This window comes from Coenobita brevimanus, chromosome 57 (assembly GCF_032717465.1).
Source record: "Coenobita brevimanus isolate Jiangsu-jjx chromosome 57, ASM3271746v2, whole genome shotgun sequence".
Classification (NCBI taxonomy): Eukaryota; Metazoa; Arthropoda; class Malacostraca; order Decapoda; family Coenobitidae; genus Coenobita; species Coenobita brevimanus.
Window position 1 is genome coordinate 30,647,572 of NC_137010.1, and position 19,692 is coordinate 30,667,263.

Sequence of the window (19,692 nt, forward strand, 5' to 3'; positions counted from 1 at the left end):
ACGCTCCTTTATATCCTCATTTGTCAGCTTGTCTCTCCATGTGACTCCACAGGCTCCTCTTAAATAACTCATTTCCACTGCTCTCACTCTTGACTTGTGTCCCTCCAACAACGTCCAAGCTTCACTTCCATACGTTAGAGTTGGTATCACAATACAGTTATGTAGTAACTTTTTCACTTCCATGCTCACTTCCCTGTTTCTTATCACTGTTTTCAAAGAACCAGCAACCTTTCTTCCCTGCTGTACCCTTTCAAGCACTTCACCCTCTAAAGCTCCATCCTTACTCATCACACTACCCAAGTATTTAAACGTACTCACATTTTCCAATTCCTCATCATCCAACCTCGCTGTACATTCACTGACTTCACCTCTCTCAAAGACCATCAATTTATTCTTCCCTACATTCACCTTTAGATTCCGTTTCTTTCACACTCTCCCAAACTCATCCACCAAGCCTTGCAGCTCCCCTTCGTCTTCACTCAACAACACAGTATCATCTGCAAACAACAGTACAGGGAGTTTCCAAACACTATCCTCTCTCACCAGGGCCACTCCAACATCCACTACCCTACCTTGTACCTCTTTTATTATCCCATCCATGAACAGATTGAACAACCATGGAGACATGACACATCCCTGTTTCAACCCAACCTTCAAAGAGAAAAATTCACTTAGTTCGCCATTCACACACACTGCAGCCTTAGCACCATCATACATACTCTTCACAGCATTCAACAACTTTCCATCTACTCCATATATTCTTAATACTTTCCACAATCCTTGTCTATCCACCCTGTCATATGCTTTCTGCAAATCCATGAAAGCCACAAACAACTTCTTTCCCTTCTCTAGAAACTTTTCCACTAAAGATCTAAGAATGAATATCTGATCTGCACAACCTCTTCCCTTCCTAAAGCCTCGCTGTTCTTCTCCAACTAATTCCTCTGTTCTTTCTCTAACTCTGTCAATAAGTATCCTACCATACACTTTTCCTATTATACTAAGAAGACAAATGCCCCTATGATTACCACACACTTCTTTTTCCCCTTTTCCTTTGTACAATGGAATAATCATATATTTTCATAGATGCCCCTGAAAATTAGTTATTAAAGTATCAATTAATCAATAATAAGTATACAGTATTTACAGAATGATGGGGAATCGTCCAGGGTGTGAATTGTCTTGTTAGTGTTGTGATGGCGAACTGACGACGGCGAACTGACTTGACGGCAAATTGTCCCAAAACCATCAGTGGATTTACCTGCCTGGTTGCTCATGCACTTCAGCCAGTCACGGGTATCAGCCTGCCTGATGGCCTGCACACGTTTTTTGTAGAACTCATTTTGCAAGATATGGAAATTGATCACCTCAGCCCCAGTGTAATGATTATTTTATTCAACAAAATGCACCAGTTTATCAAAGCATACAGAAGCTTCCTTCTCTGAAACTTCCTTGACCACACTGTTCGGCACTTCGGTGCATTTGGCGCCCAGTTTGAATTTTTTAATTTTGATTTTTTTTACTTTTGGAGTTTTTGTCAGCCTTCTTCAAAAATTCAGATTATTGGGATTTTCGGATTATCAGTGTTCGGATTAATGTACTTTTACTGTGTATATATATATATATATATATATATATATATATATATGCTGTGCTCAGTGGGTTAGAGCGCTCTGCTCTGACCGAAGGGTCGGAGGATTGAATCCACCCAAGAGTCATTGGTAGACATCAGGAAGGGCATCTGGTCATAAAATGCTACACGCTCCAGTCCAAAAGTCCTCTACCCAGGGGCAATGCCTTAGCCCTTCAGGGATACCAGGCGTAAAACCAAATTATTTATTTTTTTATTATATATACTATGTATATATACATATATATATATATATATATATATATATATATATATATATATATATATATATATATATATACAGTTATCCCTCCAATATCTGATGTAATAGAGCCATAGGCAGGTCCGGATAGTGGTCCTGTCCGGATATTGGGCCCCAGCTTATGGACTTGTACTTATGGATCCTAACTCAGAGAAACACCTATACAACTCCCTCTGGACATGCATAGCACCTATTTAAGACCCAAATCACACCAATAAGGCACATAAAAGACTGAAATAAATGCAAAAGAAGCATAAAATGAAGGTTTTGAGGTAGGTTCATACAATATTAAACATTCTGGGTACTTACAAGTGCCTGGCTCCTGGACTGGTACTTATGAACCCTAACCTAGCCTAACTCAGAAAAACACCTTCCCACTGCACATGCACAGCTCCTAACACCCTATTCACACCAATAAAGGACAATAAAGAGTGAAATGAGGTGTTTGAGGTAAGTATAGTAGGGAAAAAAGTACAGTATGAAACATTCTGCCTACTTACAGCAAGTCCATGGCCATCTCGATGAATAACCGCCTCCTCTCGGACTCTGACAGGAAGAAGGATTTCCTGAAGCACTTGCAGTACACTGTTCAAGAAGTCTTGCACTGAACTTAGTCAATCGCACTCAGAAGTCCGTTCTCTTCACAGTGCGCACTCGTCTAACTTATGCTCCAATGTAACTTACTAAGTGTTGCACTCTGCATTTTAACTTTTCCCACTGTTCTAACCATTTTCTAAAGCAAAAACAAACAAGTCTATTTACGTTAAATTTTGTTCCAAAATTGTATTCTCACTCACAACTGTAAATCCTTAACACAACACACTGTTTTTTCACTGCACAATACTGTAAATTCCCATGTGGTCTAATGGAGAAGTTCTTGCTGTTTAATCATTGTCAGAGTCTGATAGTATCACTGGCAGGTGACCTAGGGGTATGTCGCTGGGTCGTGGTGATGGCGTACCCACTGCAGACAACTCTGAAGACAGACGCAAACTCACGTCGAGCGGTGACTCCACCGTGGCTGATGTGCTGGGCTGTGGCTCGGAGCATGAAGGCCTGTCTTGGGGAGACAGCAGAGTGGAGCCAGGGCTGGGCACAGCGGGGGTCACGGGCCTGAAGAAACTGTCAATCGTTGATTGACGCAAGGACCGACGATTCTGACGATTGATGATGCGCTGCCTGAAAGCACGTACTTCCTCCACAAATCCCAAGGGCCCCATCTCCCTGTCGCAGTCCGGGTGTTCCAGATAGTCGAGAACAAACTCTAGGTGTTCCCGGAATGCGCTCAGCTTGGGGATGGCTGGAGTAGTGTCATGCTGAGAGGAGTCCGCATCATCGTCATCGTCCTCGTCGGAATCTTCAAGCTGGGTATTGACACCTGCAACTGAAGATGCGATCTCGATATCAGACAATGTCTGATACCCAGGATCGCCCTCGTCATCATCCAACCACTCACGCACATCGTCCACATCAACATCGTTGCCATGCGTACGTAGCCGAGCATGGAAGTCTTCCGCGTCAAAACCTAGAAAATCGTACTCCACATCCGTTTCGAGAAGCAGACGAGACCAACCATTTTCTAGAGTCTTGACAGGGACTTCCTTCCATGCACTGGCCCAGTTGTAGATTGCAGACTTGATGTTGTAGCGGCGAAGGTTTTCCAAAGTCCGCTGGCCTCGCGTGTCCTGTCCCTCCCTGTGCTCGTCCTCGTCCTCGAGAACAACCATCACCTCGTCCAGGAACTTCCTTCGGTACAGGCGCTTTGTTGCCACGATCACTCCTTGGTCCATTGGTTGGATGAGAGCAGTCGTATTAGGTGGCAGAAACATGCACCTAATCCAGCCATTCTCAGCCACCAAGTCCTTGTCGCACGGGTGGGCAGGTGCATTGTCGAGGAGAAGGAGGGCCTTTACCTGGTCGCGCGGGATTCCCAGTGTCTTCGTCTGGTAATGTATGACCTCCTTGACGAAGTGGCAGTGGAACCAGTCTATGAAGATCTGGGCTGTAAACCATGCCTTCAAAGAATGGTACCAGACAACAGGAAGGACATCCATCACCCCATGAAGGCACCGAGGCTGCTTTGCACGGCCAACAATAACGGGCTTAAGCCGGTGCAAGCCGTTAGCATTGACACAACATAAAGCAGATATTCGTTGCTTGGAGAGCTTGCGGCCAGGTACACGCTTCTCCGTCTCCTCGGCTAGAGTGTTCGTTGGCAAAGAGTGATAGAATAAACCAGTTTCATCAGCACTGTAGACTTGACCGAGAGTGAGGCCCTCCCTGTCGATCAAGCCCTTCACCTTGTGCCGAAGCTCGTCAACTCCATCCTCGTTAGCGTCCAAAGCTTCGTCATGAGCTTTACGGTTGGTAAGGCCATGCTGTAACTTGATCGCGAAGAGCCAACCCTCGGATGCCTTGAAGTCTAGGGCGTCGTGAAGCCTGGTGAACATCTCAGCAGCAGCCTTCAGCTCCGTACCACGTACCATCACACCAGCAGCACGTTGCTGTCGATACCAAATCAACGTGGAGCGGTCGATTTCAGCAAACTTGGGAGTAAACATCACCTTCCTCTCCACGTTGCGTTTGCTTCTCGATGAGAAGTAAGCCGTGTACTGCATGAGTTTGTCTCGGGATCTCTTGATACCAAACAAGTAGATCGGGCCAGGTTGAACTCGTGGAGGATGTGGGAAGAAGACCACCCCACATCTACTTTCTCCAATATCTCCCGTTTCTTCTCCAGAGTCAACACCACTCTCTTCCTCTTCTCAGGCGGCGGGGCCATCATCACACACAGTAATAAGAGGCACGAGAGCAGCAGGAGTGCCTGAAGCAGGTAAGGAACCACCACAAAAGCGAGCACGTGGGCAGCCATGACGACGAGTGTGCAGTCACGGAGAGAGACAGGCAGAAAGTGGGGAGGATGCAGGGGCGCTCTATCGGATGTCGGAGGAATGACGCGCCACAACAAAGCTGTCCCGCGCCGTGCGCGCCAAGTTCAAATTATGGGCGGGATTTTTTTTTTTTTTTTTTTTTTTTCCGGACCATTTTGGGAATATTGGATCCTGGGACGATTATGTTCGGTTAGTGGGGATGTTCAGATACTGGGCGTTCGGATAATAGAGGGATTACTATATATATCTATATCTATCTATTTATCTATCTATCCATATATATATATATATATATATATATATATATATATATACACATACATGGATATTTCAATATATGATACATCTAGATGCAATAGCCCGGCTTAACGATGGGGGTGGAAATACCACCATAACCCGCCTAACGATAGCCAAACCCCAGTTTAACAATGGGTTTTTATTCTTTTTTTACTGATTTTGATGATATTTTAGACTAAAATTGTGTGCTTAGGTTGATTTATAAACTGTCTTTAGACTTAGATTAATGTGTTTTAGCCACAGGTGGGGTGAACATTGTCATTTGGGGGCACGGTTTACTAAGCTTGACTTTTTCCAGACTTATAGTGTATTTGACGATTTTCAGATTTTATTTGTTGGTTTTAGTGAGTTATTAACAGGTGTTAATCTTAGGTTGGCTTCTTTTACAGCTGTCAGGCCACTGATATTGGCTTTAAACTTGTTTTTGTACTCATCTGGGTGGGTTTAGGACTTGGTTGGGGGGGAAACTCAAGGCTCAAAAATGCATCCCTATACTTTACATGTTAAATCTACCCCGAGATACAATACCCTGACTGACGATGGGTTTTTACTTATCCAATTGCACTGCTAAACCGGGGTATACCTGTGTGTGTGTGTGTGTGTTTAGATAGATAGATATATATATATGTATATAGTAAATCCTTGTTTTTTGCGGCGTGGATGTTCCACCAAAACCGTACGAAACACGAAACGCTGAATTGTGAAGTTAAGAATCAATGGGAAAAATAGAGGAGCGTTTCGGTGGGTCATGAACCTACCCTATCAGAAAGTACTATAACACCAAACAGGCTCTACCCAAAATTAAATGAAGAGTGTTTGCTAGTGCTAAAAGAGCATGGCACAATAAACATGTACCTGAAAAGACATTAAAGCTGTTATAAAGAGCTGCAACACCAAAAATCCCTACAAGAAAAAAAATGAAGACTGGCTTGAGTTGTAGGTGAAGGTGTGTTGAGGGTAGATGGGCTAGTTACTAGGTGACATGGGCCTTTCTGGGGAAGCCCCATCACCTATGTCAAAGCCCTCGAAGTTGAACTCAGGCTCCAGCACCTCCACTTTCTCTCTATCCACCTCTCCTCCTTCATCCACCCCTGCTGGCACATCCAAGTCTTGCAGAATAGCAGCCACATTCTGTCCCTCATGAAAATATCGTGTGATCCGGGCTTGTCTCTGCTCCTTTATGTTTCAGTTGTAGACAGCCATCACCTGAGACTTCAGATCACTCAAGGTCGATAGGATGTTGGTAGCCTCAGGCATAGTCCTGGTGTATGCATCAAAGGTGGTTGCCATATCGGTTATGGTGGACAGGGTGGTCGCAAGATGGCCGCCAACAAATGAACACCGGTATGCATCGTCGGCTGCCGGTTGGGAGCATCAAACTGTGGGGAAATTCGCAAATTGTGAGAAAACTTGGAAACTATTTTCTTGTGCGAAAAACGAGGCGTCGAAGTAAAACGTGTCCAAATACGAGGACTTGTTGTCTATGTATATATATATATATATATATATATAAATATATATGTATATATACAGTATATATACAATATGTATAAATATATATATATATATATATATATATATATATATATATATATATATAAGTAATCCCTCCAATATCCGACGTAATAGAGCCATAGGCAGGTCCGGATAGTGGTCTTGTCCGGATATTGGGCCCCAGCTTATGGACTTGTACTTATGGACCCTAACTCAGAGAAACACCTAAACAACTCCCTCTGGACATGCATTGCACCTATTTAAGACCCAAATCACACCAATAAGGGACATAAAAGACTGAAATAAATGCAAAAGAACCATAAAATGAGGTTTTAGAGGTGAGTTTATACAATATTAAACATTCTGGGTACTTACAAGTCACTGGCTCCTGTACTGGTTTGAACCGCCAGTTTGCAGTCCACAGTTAATTCTCTGCACTCTAAATTCTAATTTCTTAACACTGCACAACACTGTAAATTCCTGTGTGCTCTAGTGGCGAGGTATTGCAGTTTATTCACAAAAAACAAGCACCTGTGGCTTGCACTGCTATGAGCATTTGCTCTCGATCGGAGTTAGGCTGTGACTGTTGATGATGGCGGGGTAACAGAGTTGCCAGATCGCAACGGCCACATTACCAATCTCCTCAACTTTCATTACCAAATTTAACTTTTCATTACCAAATTCGTAAAGCTAGCATTTATTCTTCACTAATTATATATACAAGTGGAAATACATGTAATCACTCTCCTTATAATTAACACCATGTTAATTATTTTCACGGTATGTAGGGTAGCAGATTAATCAGAGAGAGCAAACAATCCACCATCTCCATCCTGTGTATCCTCATACATGTGAAAAATCCATTTGGTAATGCATTATTCTGATTCATTACCAAATGAATTTTTCATTACCAAATTGGCCCACACTTGGTAATGAAAAATACCAAATGGCAATCCTGACAGGGGAGGGGGAGGGAGGAGGAAGGAAGGGGTGAAGGGACCATGATGTAACAGCTGTTCGGCGCCAGGCGGCAATTTCAAATTAGGGTGGGAAAAAAAGTCAGATTTTTTCAAATTTTTTGTGGTTTTTGGCCTATTTTGGGAATACTGGATCCCAGGACGATTATGTCCGGTTAGTGGGGATGTTTGGATATTGGGCGTTCGGATATTAGAGGGATTACTGTATATAAATAGTAGTCCCTAATTTATCTGGATGTGCAGTATCTGGATGCTGGACTTTGGCTCTATTAAACTATTATCCAAATTTACTTGCCATTATCCGCACGTAAATGTTCTCGAGAACTTCGGCCGCCCAGCCAACATGTTCAAACATTCCGTATTATGGCTGCTGGGCTCAAGCCGTGAGCAGGAAGTAGTCCGTAACCCACAAACAGAGCTAAAATATCTGTCCGCCCCTGTACTGAATGGTCAAAGTCGAGTGCATGTCTGATCACTCCCAACGAATCTCCAGCACCCGAGTAATACGACTGACCCACAAGTGGTGTCAAAATGTTTGTACACATTCCCACCCAATGTCCAAAGTTGCAAGGCCACCAGGCTAAGTTTTTCCTAACTGCCCCTGAGCCTGTAACACAGACTGCAAGCCACGAGTACATGTTCAGTGACAGCGGACGTCCGCCTCTCTAATGAAGGTCGAAAGTCCCCTGGTCACCGTGAGTTGTGTTTCCGCATGGTCACTTGGTGTCTAACAGACAGCAAGCCACGAGTAAATGTATGATAAAAGCGCCTGTCCGTGTTGACAGAAGCGGGAGAATCCTGCCCACAGCCTTGCTTCTTCCCCCCTCCTGTCCCTCCTCCATACCCTCTTGGCTCCCCCCCTCACTCCCTCAGTCCCTACCCTCCTCCGCGGTGATAACACTGACTTGTGAGTTTTCAAAGTTTTTTGCAATTTATTCAACTACTATTGGTCTTATCAAAATTCCGCAAAATCCACAAGAAAGCTCATGAAATTCTGCATCTAGACATATGCTTAACTCTTGGAAGGTGCTGACAAAATTTTGCACTGGGATGGTGGGAAGTTATATGCAGGTAAGTTTTACTCCTGTTCATCCCTGCAGCTCTAATTACTGACCATACCCTCTTTAATTCCTGGGCATTCCTCTCAGCCATTTTCTCTACACCTGCTACTCTGGTTCAATTTAATACTCCCTCCACTCCGGCCTTCATTGAAAAATCCCGCAAATTCACTTGCACTGGATGTAAACAGTGGATTCTCTCCCCCCGCCATTATACACCCATATGAAAATTTTAAACTTCTGCTGTGTCTTGTGCTCTTATTTGACTGAATCCTCCATTTTTTCCACTAAAATTGGACAGGACCACCATTCATGCATTCAGTTCACATAATCACAATAGGTTGGCCTCCTTTTTGCCGGTTTTAGCGTCATTCCCTCACAGTCAGCTCTGTCAGCGACCTGTGTGTGTGTGTGTGTGTGTGTGTGTGTGTGTGTGTGTGTGTGTGTGTGTGTGTGTGTGTGTGTGTGTGTGTGTGTGTGTGTGTGTATTTACCTAGTTGTGATATACAGGAAATAAGCTAAGCTCGTGGGATCCTGTCTCTTTTTCTCATTAAGTCAAATTTTGCTTTAAACTCATTTAAGTTTTTAGACTGGATGATCTCTTCATCCAGGCTGTTCCACAGGTCTGTGGATCTATATGGAAAGCTATATTTCTTGATATCCTTCAAACAACTTGGCTTTTTCAGTTTCATTCCGTGTGCTCTTGTTACTCTCCCATCCCATAAAAACAGATAATTTTTATCAATTTTATCTAGTCCCATCATTGCCCTGAACACTGCAATTATGACACCCCTCTCTCTCCATTCTTCTAGGGAAGGCAGATCCAACTTTTCCAGCCTCGCTCTTTAAAACAGATCTGCCAGGCTGAGGACCATCTTGGTTGCTGTTCTTTGTATTCTCTCGATGTATTTATCTACAGTACTTGTATTTACCTATTTGTAGTATACAGGAATTGAGCAATGTCTGTGTTGTCCTGTCTCCATATCCACATTTATCTAGTCTACTTTTACACACATGAATGTTTTTTGCCTGCACCACCTCTTCATCTAAGTCGTGTCAAATACTTATGTATTTACCTAATATACCTAACTGTGATATACAGGAAATGAGCTATGCTTGTGGATCCCGTCTCTGTTTCTCAGTAAGTCAAATTTAGCTTTAAACTCATTTATGGTTTTTGATTGGACGATCTCTTTGTCCAGGCTAGGCCACAGGTCTATACATCTATAAAGAACTATATTTCATGATATCCTTCAAGCAGCTTGACTCCTTCAATTTCATTCCATGTTCTCTCGTTACTCTATTATCCCAAACAAACAGGTCTTCTCAGTCAATTTTATCTACTCCTATCATGGTCCTGAACACTGGAATCATGTCTCCCCTCTTTCTCTTTTCCTTAGAGGAAGGTAAATCCAGCTTTTCCAGCCACTCTCTGTACAACATCTGCCAGACTGGGGACCATGTTGGTTGCTGTTCTTTGTATTTTCTCAGTGTTGCTTATATCTTTCTTTTTGTGTGGGGACCACACTACTGCTGCATATTCTAACCTGGGGCGGATCATAGCAACTATCAATTTTTTCATCATCTCCTCATCCATATAATGAAATGCTACTCTTAGTTGGCAAACGATTCCAGTCGCTTGAAGCTAACCATTTCTTCTTCAATAGAGTTGTAAATATATGGAATAAATTGCCCTCCAATGGAGTAAATTGTAATACAGTACATACCTTTAAAGGTCGCCTGGATAAGTATTTGGCATCCAACCCCCAGCTTATTATGTTTACTCCTGAATAAAACACTTGTGTATATATAATTTTCTATTTTATTTTATTTTAGTTTTTTAGAGCCTGGATCAATTAATTAAATGCAAATATAGTATATGCACAGACTAGGATATGCACAGATAGCCCTGAGTTAACGGTTAAGGGTCCCTGTTAGTTACGTGGCCACCATCGGGATTTTTTTAATGTACCAAGGGTCACTGCTTCAGGAGGTGACTTTGACTGCCGCCTACCTTAATAGAGCCAGGCAAGGCTGCCGCACCACCCCTGAATATCCACACTGTGCACTGTGCAATTTCCACACTGGCCACAGACGCCCCGTCGATCTAACATACCTGTACATAGCAACATGCATTAGTTTATTTATTTATTCGAGTATTCATTGTACTTTACTACTTTCTCTTTCAGGTTATTCATACTGGTAGGTTATAGATAATGTATTATAGAATGTAGCTTTTCCTTTTCAGTCTTTCCTATGAAATTTCCATGTCAGTTTTTCCATGCTGCATGGTGGTTTTTCTCACTTTTTCTTGCCAGTTTTAACTGGAGGGTTTGGAGGCAGGGGGAGCCTTCTTGCTTTACTATCCTTATCCTTCAGCATGTAGAGTTAGATCATGTAGTCATAGTCTACTCTGTAACAAACAGCCTCGAAAGGACCATAAGGTCTGTTGCTGTTTGCTTTCCTTTGTACTCCTTTGTAAGAGTTTACATGTCACTCTAACTGTCTTGTGTTTTTCAGATGACAAACTATCCTGGACCAGCACTCCCAAATTTTTCTCTTCTCCCACTTTTGTGATTGGTTCGTTACCCATGAAATAATTCAGTGATGGCCTCTTGGTACTTTTACCCGTTTCCAATATTTTACATTTCATTGCGCTGAATTTCATTTCCCACATCTGGCTCCAATCGAGTATTCTATCCAGATCTTCCTGCAGCACATTACAGTCCTCCTCAACCGCTACCTTCCTCAAGATCTTTCCATCACCAGCAAACAGACTTGCATAACTGCTCATGTCATCCACCATATCATTTACGTAGATCAGGAACATTACTGGCACCAACACCGAGCCCTTTCCTTTATTACTGTCCTCATTTGTCTGTCTCTCAAAAAGTCTCTCATCCATTCCAGGAGTTTCCCCTTCAGTCCTCCTATATGTTCTAGTTTCCACATTAGTCTCTTATGAGGTACCTTGTCGAAGGCCTTCTCTAAATCTAAATACACACAATCCACTCAACCGTCTCTCTCCTGTTGCACATCAATCGCTCTTGAGTAAAAGCTCAACAAGTTGGATACACTTGACCTTCCATTTCTGAATCCAAACTTTCAGCCAAAATATTCATCTCTTCCAGATATTTTATCCATCTATCGTTCAGGATTCTCTCGCACAATTTTGCGACCATGCTGGTTAAGGACACTGGACTATAATTCAGGGGTTCTTCCCTGTTTCTTCCCTTATAAATCAGTACCACATTTGCCCTCTTCCATTCCTGAGGCTCTTTCCCCTCTTCCAGAGAACACACAATTAAACTGTGAATCTTATCCGGCAGTTGTTCTCTGCATTCCTTTTGCACCCAATCTATCTGGTCCTGGGGCTTTCCTTACATCTTGAGTTTCCAGTAATTTATACACTTCCTGCACTTCCACTTTTATATCTTTTATCACTACATTTCTAGTCACTCCCTCCCCCTTCCACAAACTCCTTTTCAAAAGTGAAAACTGATTGGAAACATTTGTTCATTATTTCAGCTTGCATTGCTGCATCTTTATAGACCTCTCCTTCTACTTTCAGTTTGGTGATTCCTTCCTTTTGTTTCAGTCTGCCACTGACAAATCTATAAAACAGTCTGGGCTCATTCTTACATTGGTCTATTATACCTTTTTCAAAATTCCTTTCTTCCTCTCTACGTATTCTTGTGTATTAATTTCTAGTTCTTTTATATTTTTCCTTTGTTCTGTTGTTACCTCTCTTTCTCTAGTTGTTCCAAGCCGTCTCTCTCTCTTTTTTTTTTTTGCTATCATACACCTTCTATTAAACCACTCCTGTTTTCTGTTTTCTTTCCCCCTTACTCTTGGCACAAATTTTTCCACTCCTGAATTATAAAGGTCTAGAAAGATATCCCACTTCCTTTTTATCTTTCCTGTTTCTCTGAGTTTTCTCCAATCCGCATTTTCGAAAAATCTTCTCAATCCTGTAAAGTTTGCTTTCCCAAAGTTGTATCTTCCCTGCCTAGAAAGCTTGTCTCTTGGCACCACGTTCCCTATTATCATTCAGAACTCAATGACCACATGATAACATCTTTCTATAGGACACAGATATTTCAAAGATTCTGTTACATCGGGTTCTTTGGTAAATAGTAAGTCTAATCTTGCTGGTGTGTCCTCACCTCGGAACCGTGTCTCTTCATTGACCCATTGCGTCATCACATTGCTCACTGTTATATTTAATAATATAGTGCCCCACGAATCTTTGCTGCCTCCTAAATCCCATTCCTCTCAGTTCACCTCTTTACAGTTAAAGTCACCCAATAAAATTACATTGTTGCTTTTCTCAATCATTTTCTGTAAATAACTAGTCATGTCTGACAACATCTCCTGGTATTACCGGTAATCATCATTCTATGTCCTTGTCTTAGGGGGAACATACACTACCATGTGTGTGTGTGTGTGTGTGTGTGTGTGAGAGAGAGAGAGAGAGAGGTGGTTTGTGTCTCTGTGGTGCCATTTCCCCTCATTTATCTTTTCTCCTTCGTTGCTCCTCTCGTTTGCCGAGTCAGTGCTGCCAGGTGTATCTCCCTGCCCATCCTCTCACCCTCCTCCACCCCCACTAGCACGCCACCTGCCTGGGCCCTAGCTCCGCGCTATCCATTCTCGATGTGAATGTTGCCCTGTATGCATCTCACCACTGCACCTCCCACCATCTTACCTTCCTGCATATGTGGTTTGATGTCCCATTTTTTAGCAATACTGTAGTATTGTTTATGAGGATAATAACATTAACTATGGTGTTTCTGTGTCAGTGTCTATTGAGTGAGTATGGTTTATGAGAGTTTCGGTTTTGGCCTGGAAAGCATCTCTGGCTTTTCTTCAGAACCTTACAGGGAAAATTGCTTTGATATCCAATATACTTGCTGACTGAACACTCCCACTGGTACGCAACACTCTGGATATCAGGGTATGGGTGTATCGGGTTTAATGATCACTGAGAAGGCTAAGCAGCATTGCATGGATATGGAAACAGGCTGATGTAATATTCTCTGACAAATGGCTTTGTAATTTTAAGCTTCAGCATGGGATCCGGTCCCTTCCAATGGTCTGAAAAAAAAAATAACATTTCGAATGACCCTTGGTCCCTTGCCATTCGGATTTCAGGACTTTTACTGAACTAAAAACGTTTTCATAGTCTAGGATTTCAGGATGCCATGTTTGAGATTTTATTCCCCCTCATTCAGTACCTTGCACAGTTAGATTTGGACATTACTTCAGAAGCAGTGTTCCACAATAATCACCTCTCTTGTCAATGCCAAGCTGGTCCATGTTAATGCGGAATTATTTCCTTTGGATCATTTACAGTCAGCTTTTCAGTATGAGTGTGCTAGTTTCAGTCTGACTCCACTCTTTGAGGGCTGCCACTTAGAATCTCATTATCCCTGGTTGGAAGCAACCCTCACTGACTCACAAATACTGGTTCACATTCCCTTGAAATCTGATGTAAATTATTTGCCTTACAGTGTCACTCCTTTCCCAAAATGTGTCAGAGATTCACTACTTACTCTTGTCTCTCAGTTGGTCATGTTTCTTGTAGGGGATGATCATATGTCCATTGCTCTCACTAGCCGGACTGTAATGACCTCCTGTAGGTCTAGTTATTTGCAAGTTTATGTTTGCCCCGCTTACTTGTTTGTTCTCTTGCCATCAAAGTCAACACCTTGCAAATCAGCCATCATGCGAAACAACATGGGGTTGATTCATAAATTCTGCCAATTTGAACCTGTGAGCCATAAGAGGCTGGTCTGTCACGTGCACGCTGATGATGATCAGTTCTTCTACTTCAGGGAACCCGTGAGCATTACACTAATGTGTTCCGGCCACAGTAATACTGTCATCACGGAAGGCTATTATGTTGTTCCTGATTCATGTGAAGTTTGTTCGTCCGTGATCTCAACCCTTCCTAACATGCAGCATCTTGGCTTTCAGGCAATCCTACCTACCGGTAGTTCTTTGGTACCACTGTCCCCATCCTTTGACATCCATCCTGAAAATCTGACTGTGGTGTCTAAGCGTCTGATGGTGTTGTCCTACATGAATGAAGATGTCCTTATGTCCTCTGTCCCATCTTTCATACACTCTCATGTGTTGTACTCTATGGTTTCTGTCTGTCGTGGTGTTGCTGGTCATTGTGTGTCTTTTGCTGGTGTCTTAAACATCTAGAGGATCGCTCTCATGACAACCGTGAGGCGTCTGGACTAGAAGTTGTTCCACCAACTCCTACTCCATGACAGGTTAGCTAGATGTAGGAGTATATTATATCCTTACTACTCTGTATAAGTTTTGTCGGCCTGAAGACAGTCCTATTTTATGTGGCTGAGCTATGCACTAATATCATTAATATCATCATGTGGTGTCCATATTTTTGCTCTCGTAATTTTGCTCTTGTATACTTTTATTCATGTATAACTCATCACAATATTAACTATCATCATCATCATCCAATCCTACATCACCCCATGAGGAGCGTAAGAGCCGAGGGCTAGGCAAGTTGGTCCTGACATTTAAGATGAGAGTGACCAGCCTCACTCATCCTTGAGTGGCATTATGTGAGCAATATACCCCAACCACCCCTTGGATATACTAGCTCAATCCAACTGGAGTTAGGTAATGACTCACTAAATCACCAGGCACCGAAATTTGGTTATATGGTTACCACCCAGCATAGTAAATGGTTTCCTGGTGTAAAGGAAATCATTTGGCTTGTCACTCAGTGTAGAGTCACCCACAGGCAGAAGGAAGAAGAAAGAATGATGGAAAGGAATACAGAAGAGGGAGTGTTAAGCCACCCATAGGCAGAAGCATGAGGAAAGAATGAAGGAAAGAAAGACAGAAGAGGATGGAAGGAATGAAGGATGGAGGAGAGGAAACGGCAGACACCTGACAGCAGCAATACATCGAGTGAGTAGATGAGTTTTTTTTTTTTTTTTTTTTTGCTCGACTCTGGGCATAGGCTTCACAGCCTGGTCTCAAGGCCCAGTAGTCCTCCTACATATCATACACCTCTACATGTCACCACTTCGGCGCTAACACCCACCGTCCATACTGAATACATGCTAGGGCTGTCTCATAGAGGACTGGTGTATTGGTATTAGCGGGGGTATTTTTACATGTCGGCGGGTCTTCTGGTAGATTGGTAAAGTCTGCCTGTTATGAAATTCAAATCCTTAAACTGTTCCCTACCCCAGCGGGGATTTGAACCTGGGTCCGGTAGGACCGCAGGCCACCTCTCTACCAACTGAGCTACCGCCTCCCCCACTATATAGTATTCTACTGCATTATATAATGTAATTTTGCGTTGTATACTAACTTTAGATTTTAAATGTAAAATATCCTTAAACCTATTATAGTATATTGTATAATCTAGGTTATGCTATCTACTACCCATTGTTAGGGGCAGCTGTTGCACCAAATAGGATATCAGCGTAGAAGCTTAGAACCTTCAATGTCCCATCAGATCTCTTCCCATGCCCTGCAGAGACAGTCGGATCAGTTCAGTTGTAGCCAGGGTGTAGGGGTTGGAAGATGTACTTCTCTAGCACACACAGACTTGCATTGTGTTAAATCGGGTAACCTACATCTATTATACAAACTGTAAAATATTTCAGTTGAAAAGTGAAATGTTTTACCTTCTTATACCAGTCTTTATTTAGCTCCATAACAATGGGTCATCACACAGCGCAGATACATGGCTATATTACAACTGTGTTAGGAGATTATATTTCTGGGAGAGGAAGGGAGTACAACCAATCACGAAATACCCACAAGGTGACACGGAAAGACTCATCATTATTGCCAGTAACAAGGAATAACGTGTAAACAGCGAGGGACATCGTAGAATAATTCATACGAAAATCTCCCAGACAGCTCTGGTCTGACATGTTTGGTAAAACAGTGCTAATGCTTAACAAATAGTACAGAGTGCAATATTAAGTGAAGTGATACTTTTTTGCGTGTGAAATTCTGAAATCTGTGACCTGGAAATTGTGTCAACCTTACATAAACATCAGTCACTTTCTGGACCTCTACACGCTGACTAGGCTAAAATGAACACCCAGTGTTTACACTGGCTGTGTTCATCACCTTTTGTTTTATTTCGTACATCAAAGGCAACTGAAATACCACTGCCATCGCCAAATAACAGTGCAAGTACTTAAATAGTGCAGTGTGCGATAGGAAAGTGATGCCGTATCTTTTATGTGAAGTGGTCGTCCAGTCCCTTCTACTGTCCTCCAACCTGGAGGGGAGGGGGGGAGCCTTGGTGATGACTCATACCAGCATAGGACAAATTTTAAGTGGGTGGCAGAGGTTTTTAAGTCAATTTAGACTTCATGGTCGAGGCCACTCTCCCTAACCCCACTGAACCCATGTTATTTTGACCTCGTTCTGTGATAATTCATTAAGAAATAAGCCTTCACTTGATGCAACCATATCGCATAATGAGGCTGCACTGTAGCTGCCTCACCAGTGGTTACAATAATCATGACAAACATCAAAGTACTGTTAAAAAAAAATAATAATAAATAAGGACAGGCAAAGCCTACAAGTTACTAACACAGTTTAGAAATCTGTGTCTATCTGATTATAATAAAGATCATGTTGTCTAGTTGACCAAAATTTGAAGTGAAGCACTTATTTGCAGTTCCTTCAATATTTGTATGTTTCAATACTAAGTTTGTGATACTGTTGCACTCCAGCCACCATCAGCATCTCCATAAAATTTTGGGACAATCTAAACACAATACTGTACATACATTCAGAAAGAAAATGCTCCACACTTGTATGGATCAGTCTTATTCATCTGATGGCAACTTTCCCACCCAAAGATGGAGTGAGGTAAGGACTAGAAAGCAAGAAAAGAGAATGTAATAGAGGGAGACCTAATTAATTGGATGCTCTAAGAAATGGACCATACAATCATTCATATACCAGAGTCTGACTTACTGGAAAAAAAAAGGGGAGGGGGGGGTAGTACAGTATATATTCTTTATTAACATTTTTCTTCTACCAGATGATGCAGTAATGTCTGGTGTCTTTATTACAAGAAAATTCTTGGAAGTATTTCACAAAGGGGAGAGAGAAGTATGTAGTAATCACAGGGGTATTTGCCTTCTTAGTGGGATTGGAAAAATATATGTAGATTACTCATTGACAGGGTTAGGCATACAACAGAGGAAGTAGCTGGAGAAGAACAAGGGGATTTAGGTGGGGAAAAGGATGTGTAGATCAGATATTTGTTCTAAGATGTTTAATGGAGAAGCATCTAGAAAAGGGAAAGCAAGTGTATGCTGCTTCCATGGATGTGGAGAAAGCATATGACAGAGTAGATAGGCAAGGTATGTGGAAGTTATTAAGAATATATGGAGTGGATGGGAAATTGTTAAATGCTGTGAAGAGTATGTACGAGGGAGCTAGGGTTGCAGTGCGAGTGGATGGTACGCTGAGTGAGTTCTTTGATCTAAATTTGGGACTGAAACAGGGATGTGTGATGTCTCCACAGCTGTTTAATATATACATGGATGGGGTTGTGAAGGAGGTGCACGGTAGGGCAGTGGATGTGGGGGTGGCTCTAACGAATGAGGGTGAGGTGTGGAAGATTCCGGTGTTGCTGTTTGCTGATGATACAGTAGAGTGAAGATGAATGGGAGTTACAAGGTTTGGTGAATGAATTTGGGACAGTGTGTAAGAAGAGGAATCTGAATGTTAATGTAAACAAGAGTAAAGTTATGGTGTCTGAGTGGAATTAAGTCACAGAATGCACAGTGAGGTTGGATGGTGAGGATATGGAGAGTGTGGCTGCATTCAAGTACACACGTCAAGAGTGAGAGCAGTGGAAATGAGTTACCTGAGAGGAGCATGTGGAGTGACATGGAGGAACAGGTTGACGAATGAAGAAGTGAAAGAACGTTGTGGGGTGGATGTGGATGTGATTGAGAAAATTAGGAGAAAAACACTGAGGTGGTTTGGACATGTGGAGAGAATGGAGAATGAAAGACCGACTAAGAGGGTGTATGTAGGTGAAGTGGAGGGAGGGAGAGACTGAGGATGAGGTGGAGGGATGGAGTTGAGAGGTACATAAGCGAGAGGGGAGTAAGTTGGGGGGAGGGCAGTCAAATGGTGGGTGACAAAGTGACTTGGAGGTGTTTTGTCTGTGGCCACCCTTTGTGGGATTAGGGCATTGGGCTATAGATAGACAGATAGATAGATTTCACATGTCCACGTGTCTAAGAGGGTTAATGATTATTATAGATTTCACATGTCCAGGTGTCTAAGAGGCTTAATGATTATTTAATGAACTTTGGTATGTCTCACCTTTACAGACAGTACCCCTAGGGAGACCAGCATGCCATAGTGTGAGACTCGGGAGTATGGGTGGAAGAATGCATCCAGTACTGGGTAACGTGAGGCAAGGAACAGTCCACTACCTGGTGGCACAAGAAAAACAAAAAAATTGTCTATAACGATTACAAGACAACTAATCCCAGAGCTAATTCAAGGTGGCTGAAGCAAAAAAAGCCTTTAACTCTATTTCATGCTTCACCACAAAGCTGAGGTAAAACAGTAACAGCCAATCCCATTTTTCCAATAAGGTGCAGAGGCCTGAAGCCCAGCTATCACAGCCCAGTATTTTAACCCATTAACTGTGATGTGCAGCCACAGCCGTTCCAAGCTGCACTGCAACATACAGCTCCTGCACTGGGTTGAAAATTTTATTTTCCACATGTTGTTTTAGACTGGACTGTTGATGAGTGACTTGAGTATCATGTGGAGGCATTTGGAGCATTTTCAGCCACTCACAGCCTACCCCACACATGCCTCATTAGTCACTGTTTGGTATGGTGGAAGGTCAAGGTCTGGTCCAACTTCATCACGGCTACATCAAAATATACACAGCTGATTTTATGTTGCATAATACAGTAAACTCTCAATTATCCATTGTATTTCAGTCAACCTCGATGCCAGTTAAAGTAAAATGCTGGATACTGGATTGTAACCCCTCCCATTGGTTCAACATCCAGCATCGAGCGGGTGTGTT

At 42.5% G+C, this 19,692-nt stretch overlaps 1 protein-coding gene across 1 annotated transcript in view; it reads right to left on the reverse strand.

Annotated features, from left to right (window-relative positions):
• LOC145402326 (sphingomyelin phosphodiesterase 5-like) overlaps window positions 1–19,692 on the reverse strand; it is a 104,511-nt gene that overhangs the window by 56,448 nt on the left and 28,371 nt on the right. The window contains exon 4 of the mRNA XM_080274470.1: window positions 18,969–19,081. Within this exon, the coding sequence (XP_080130596.1) occupies window positions 18,969–19,081 (113 nt within the window). The remainder of the gene's footprint in view (window positions 1–18,968; window positions 19,082–19,692) is intronic.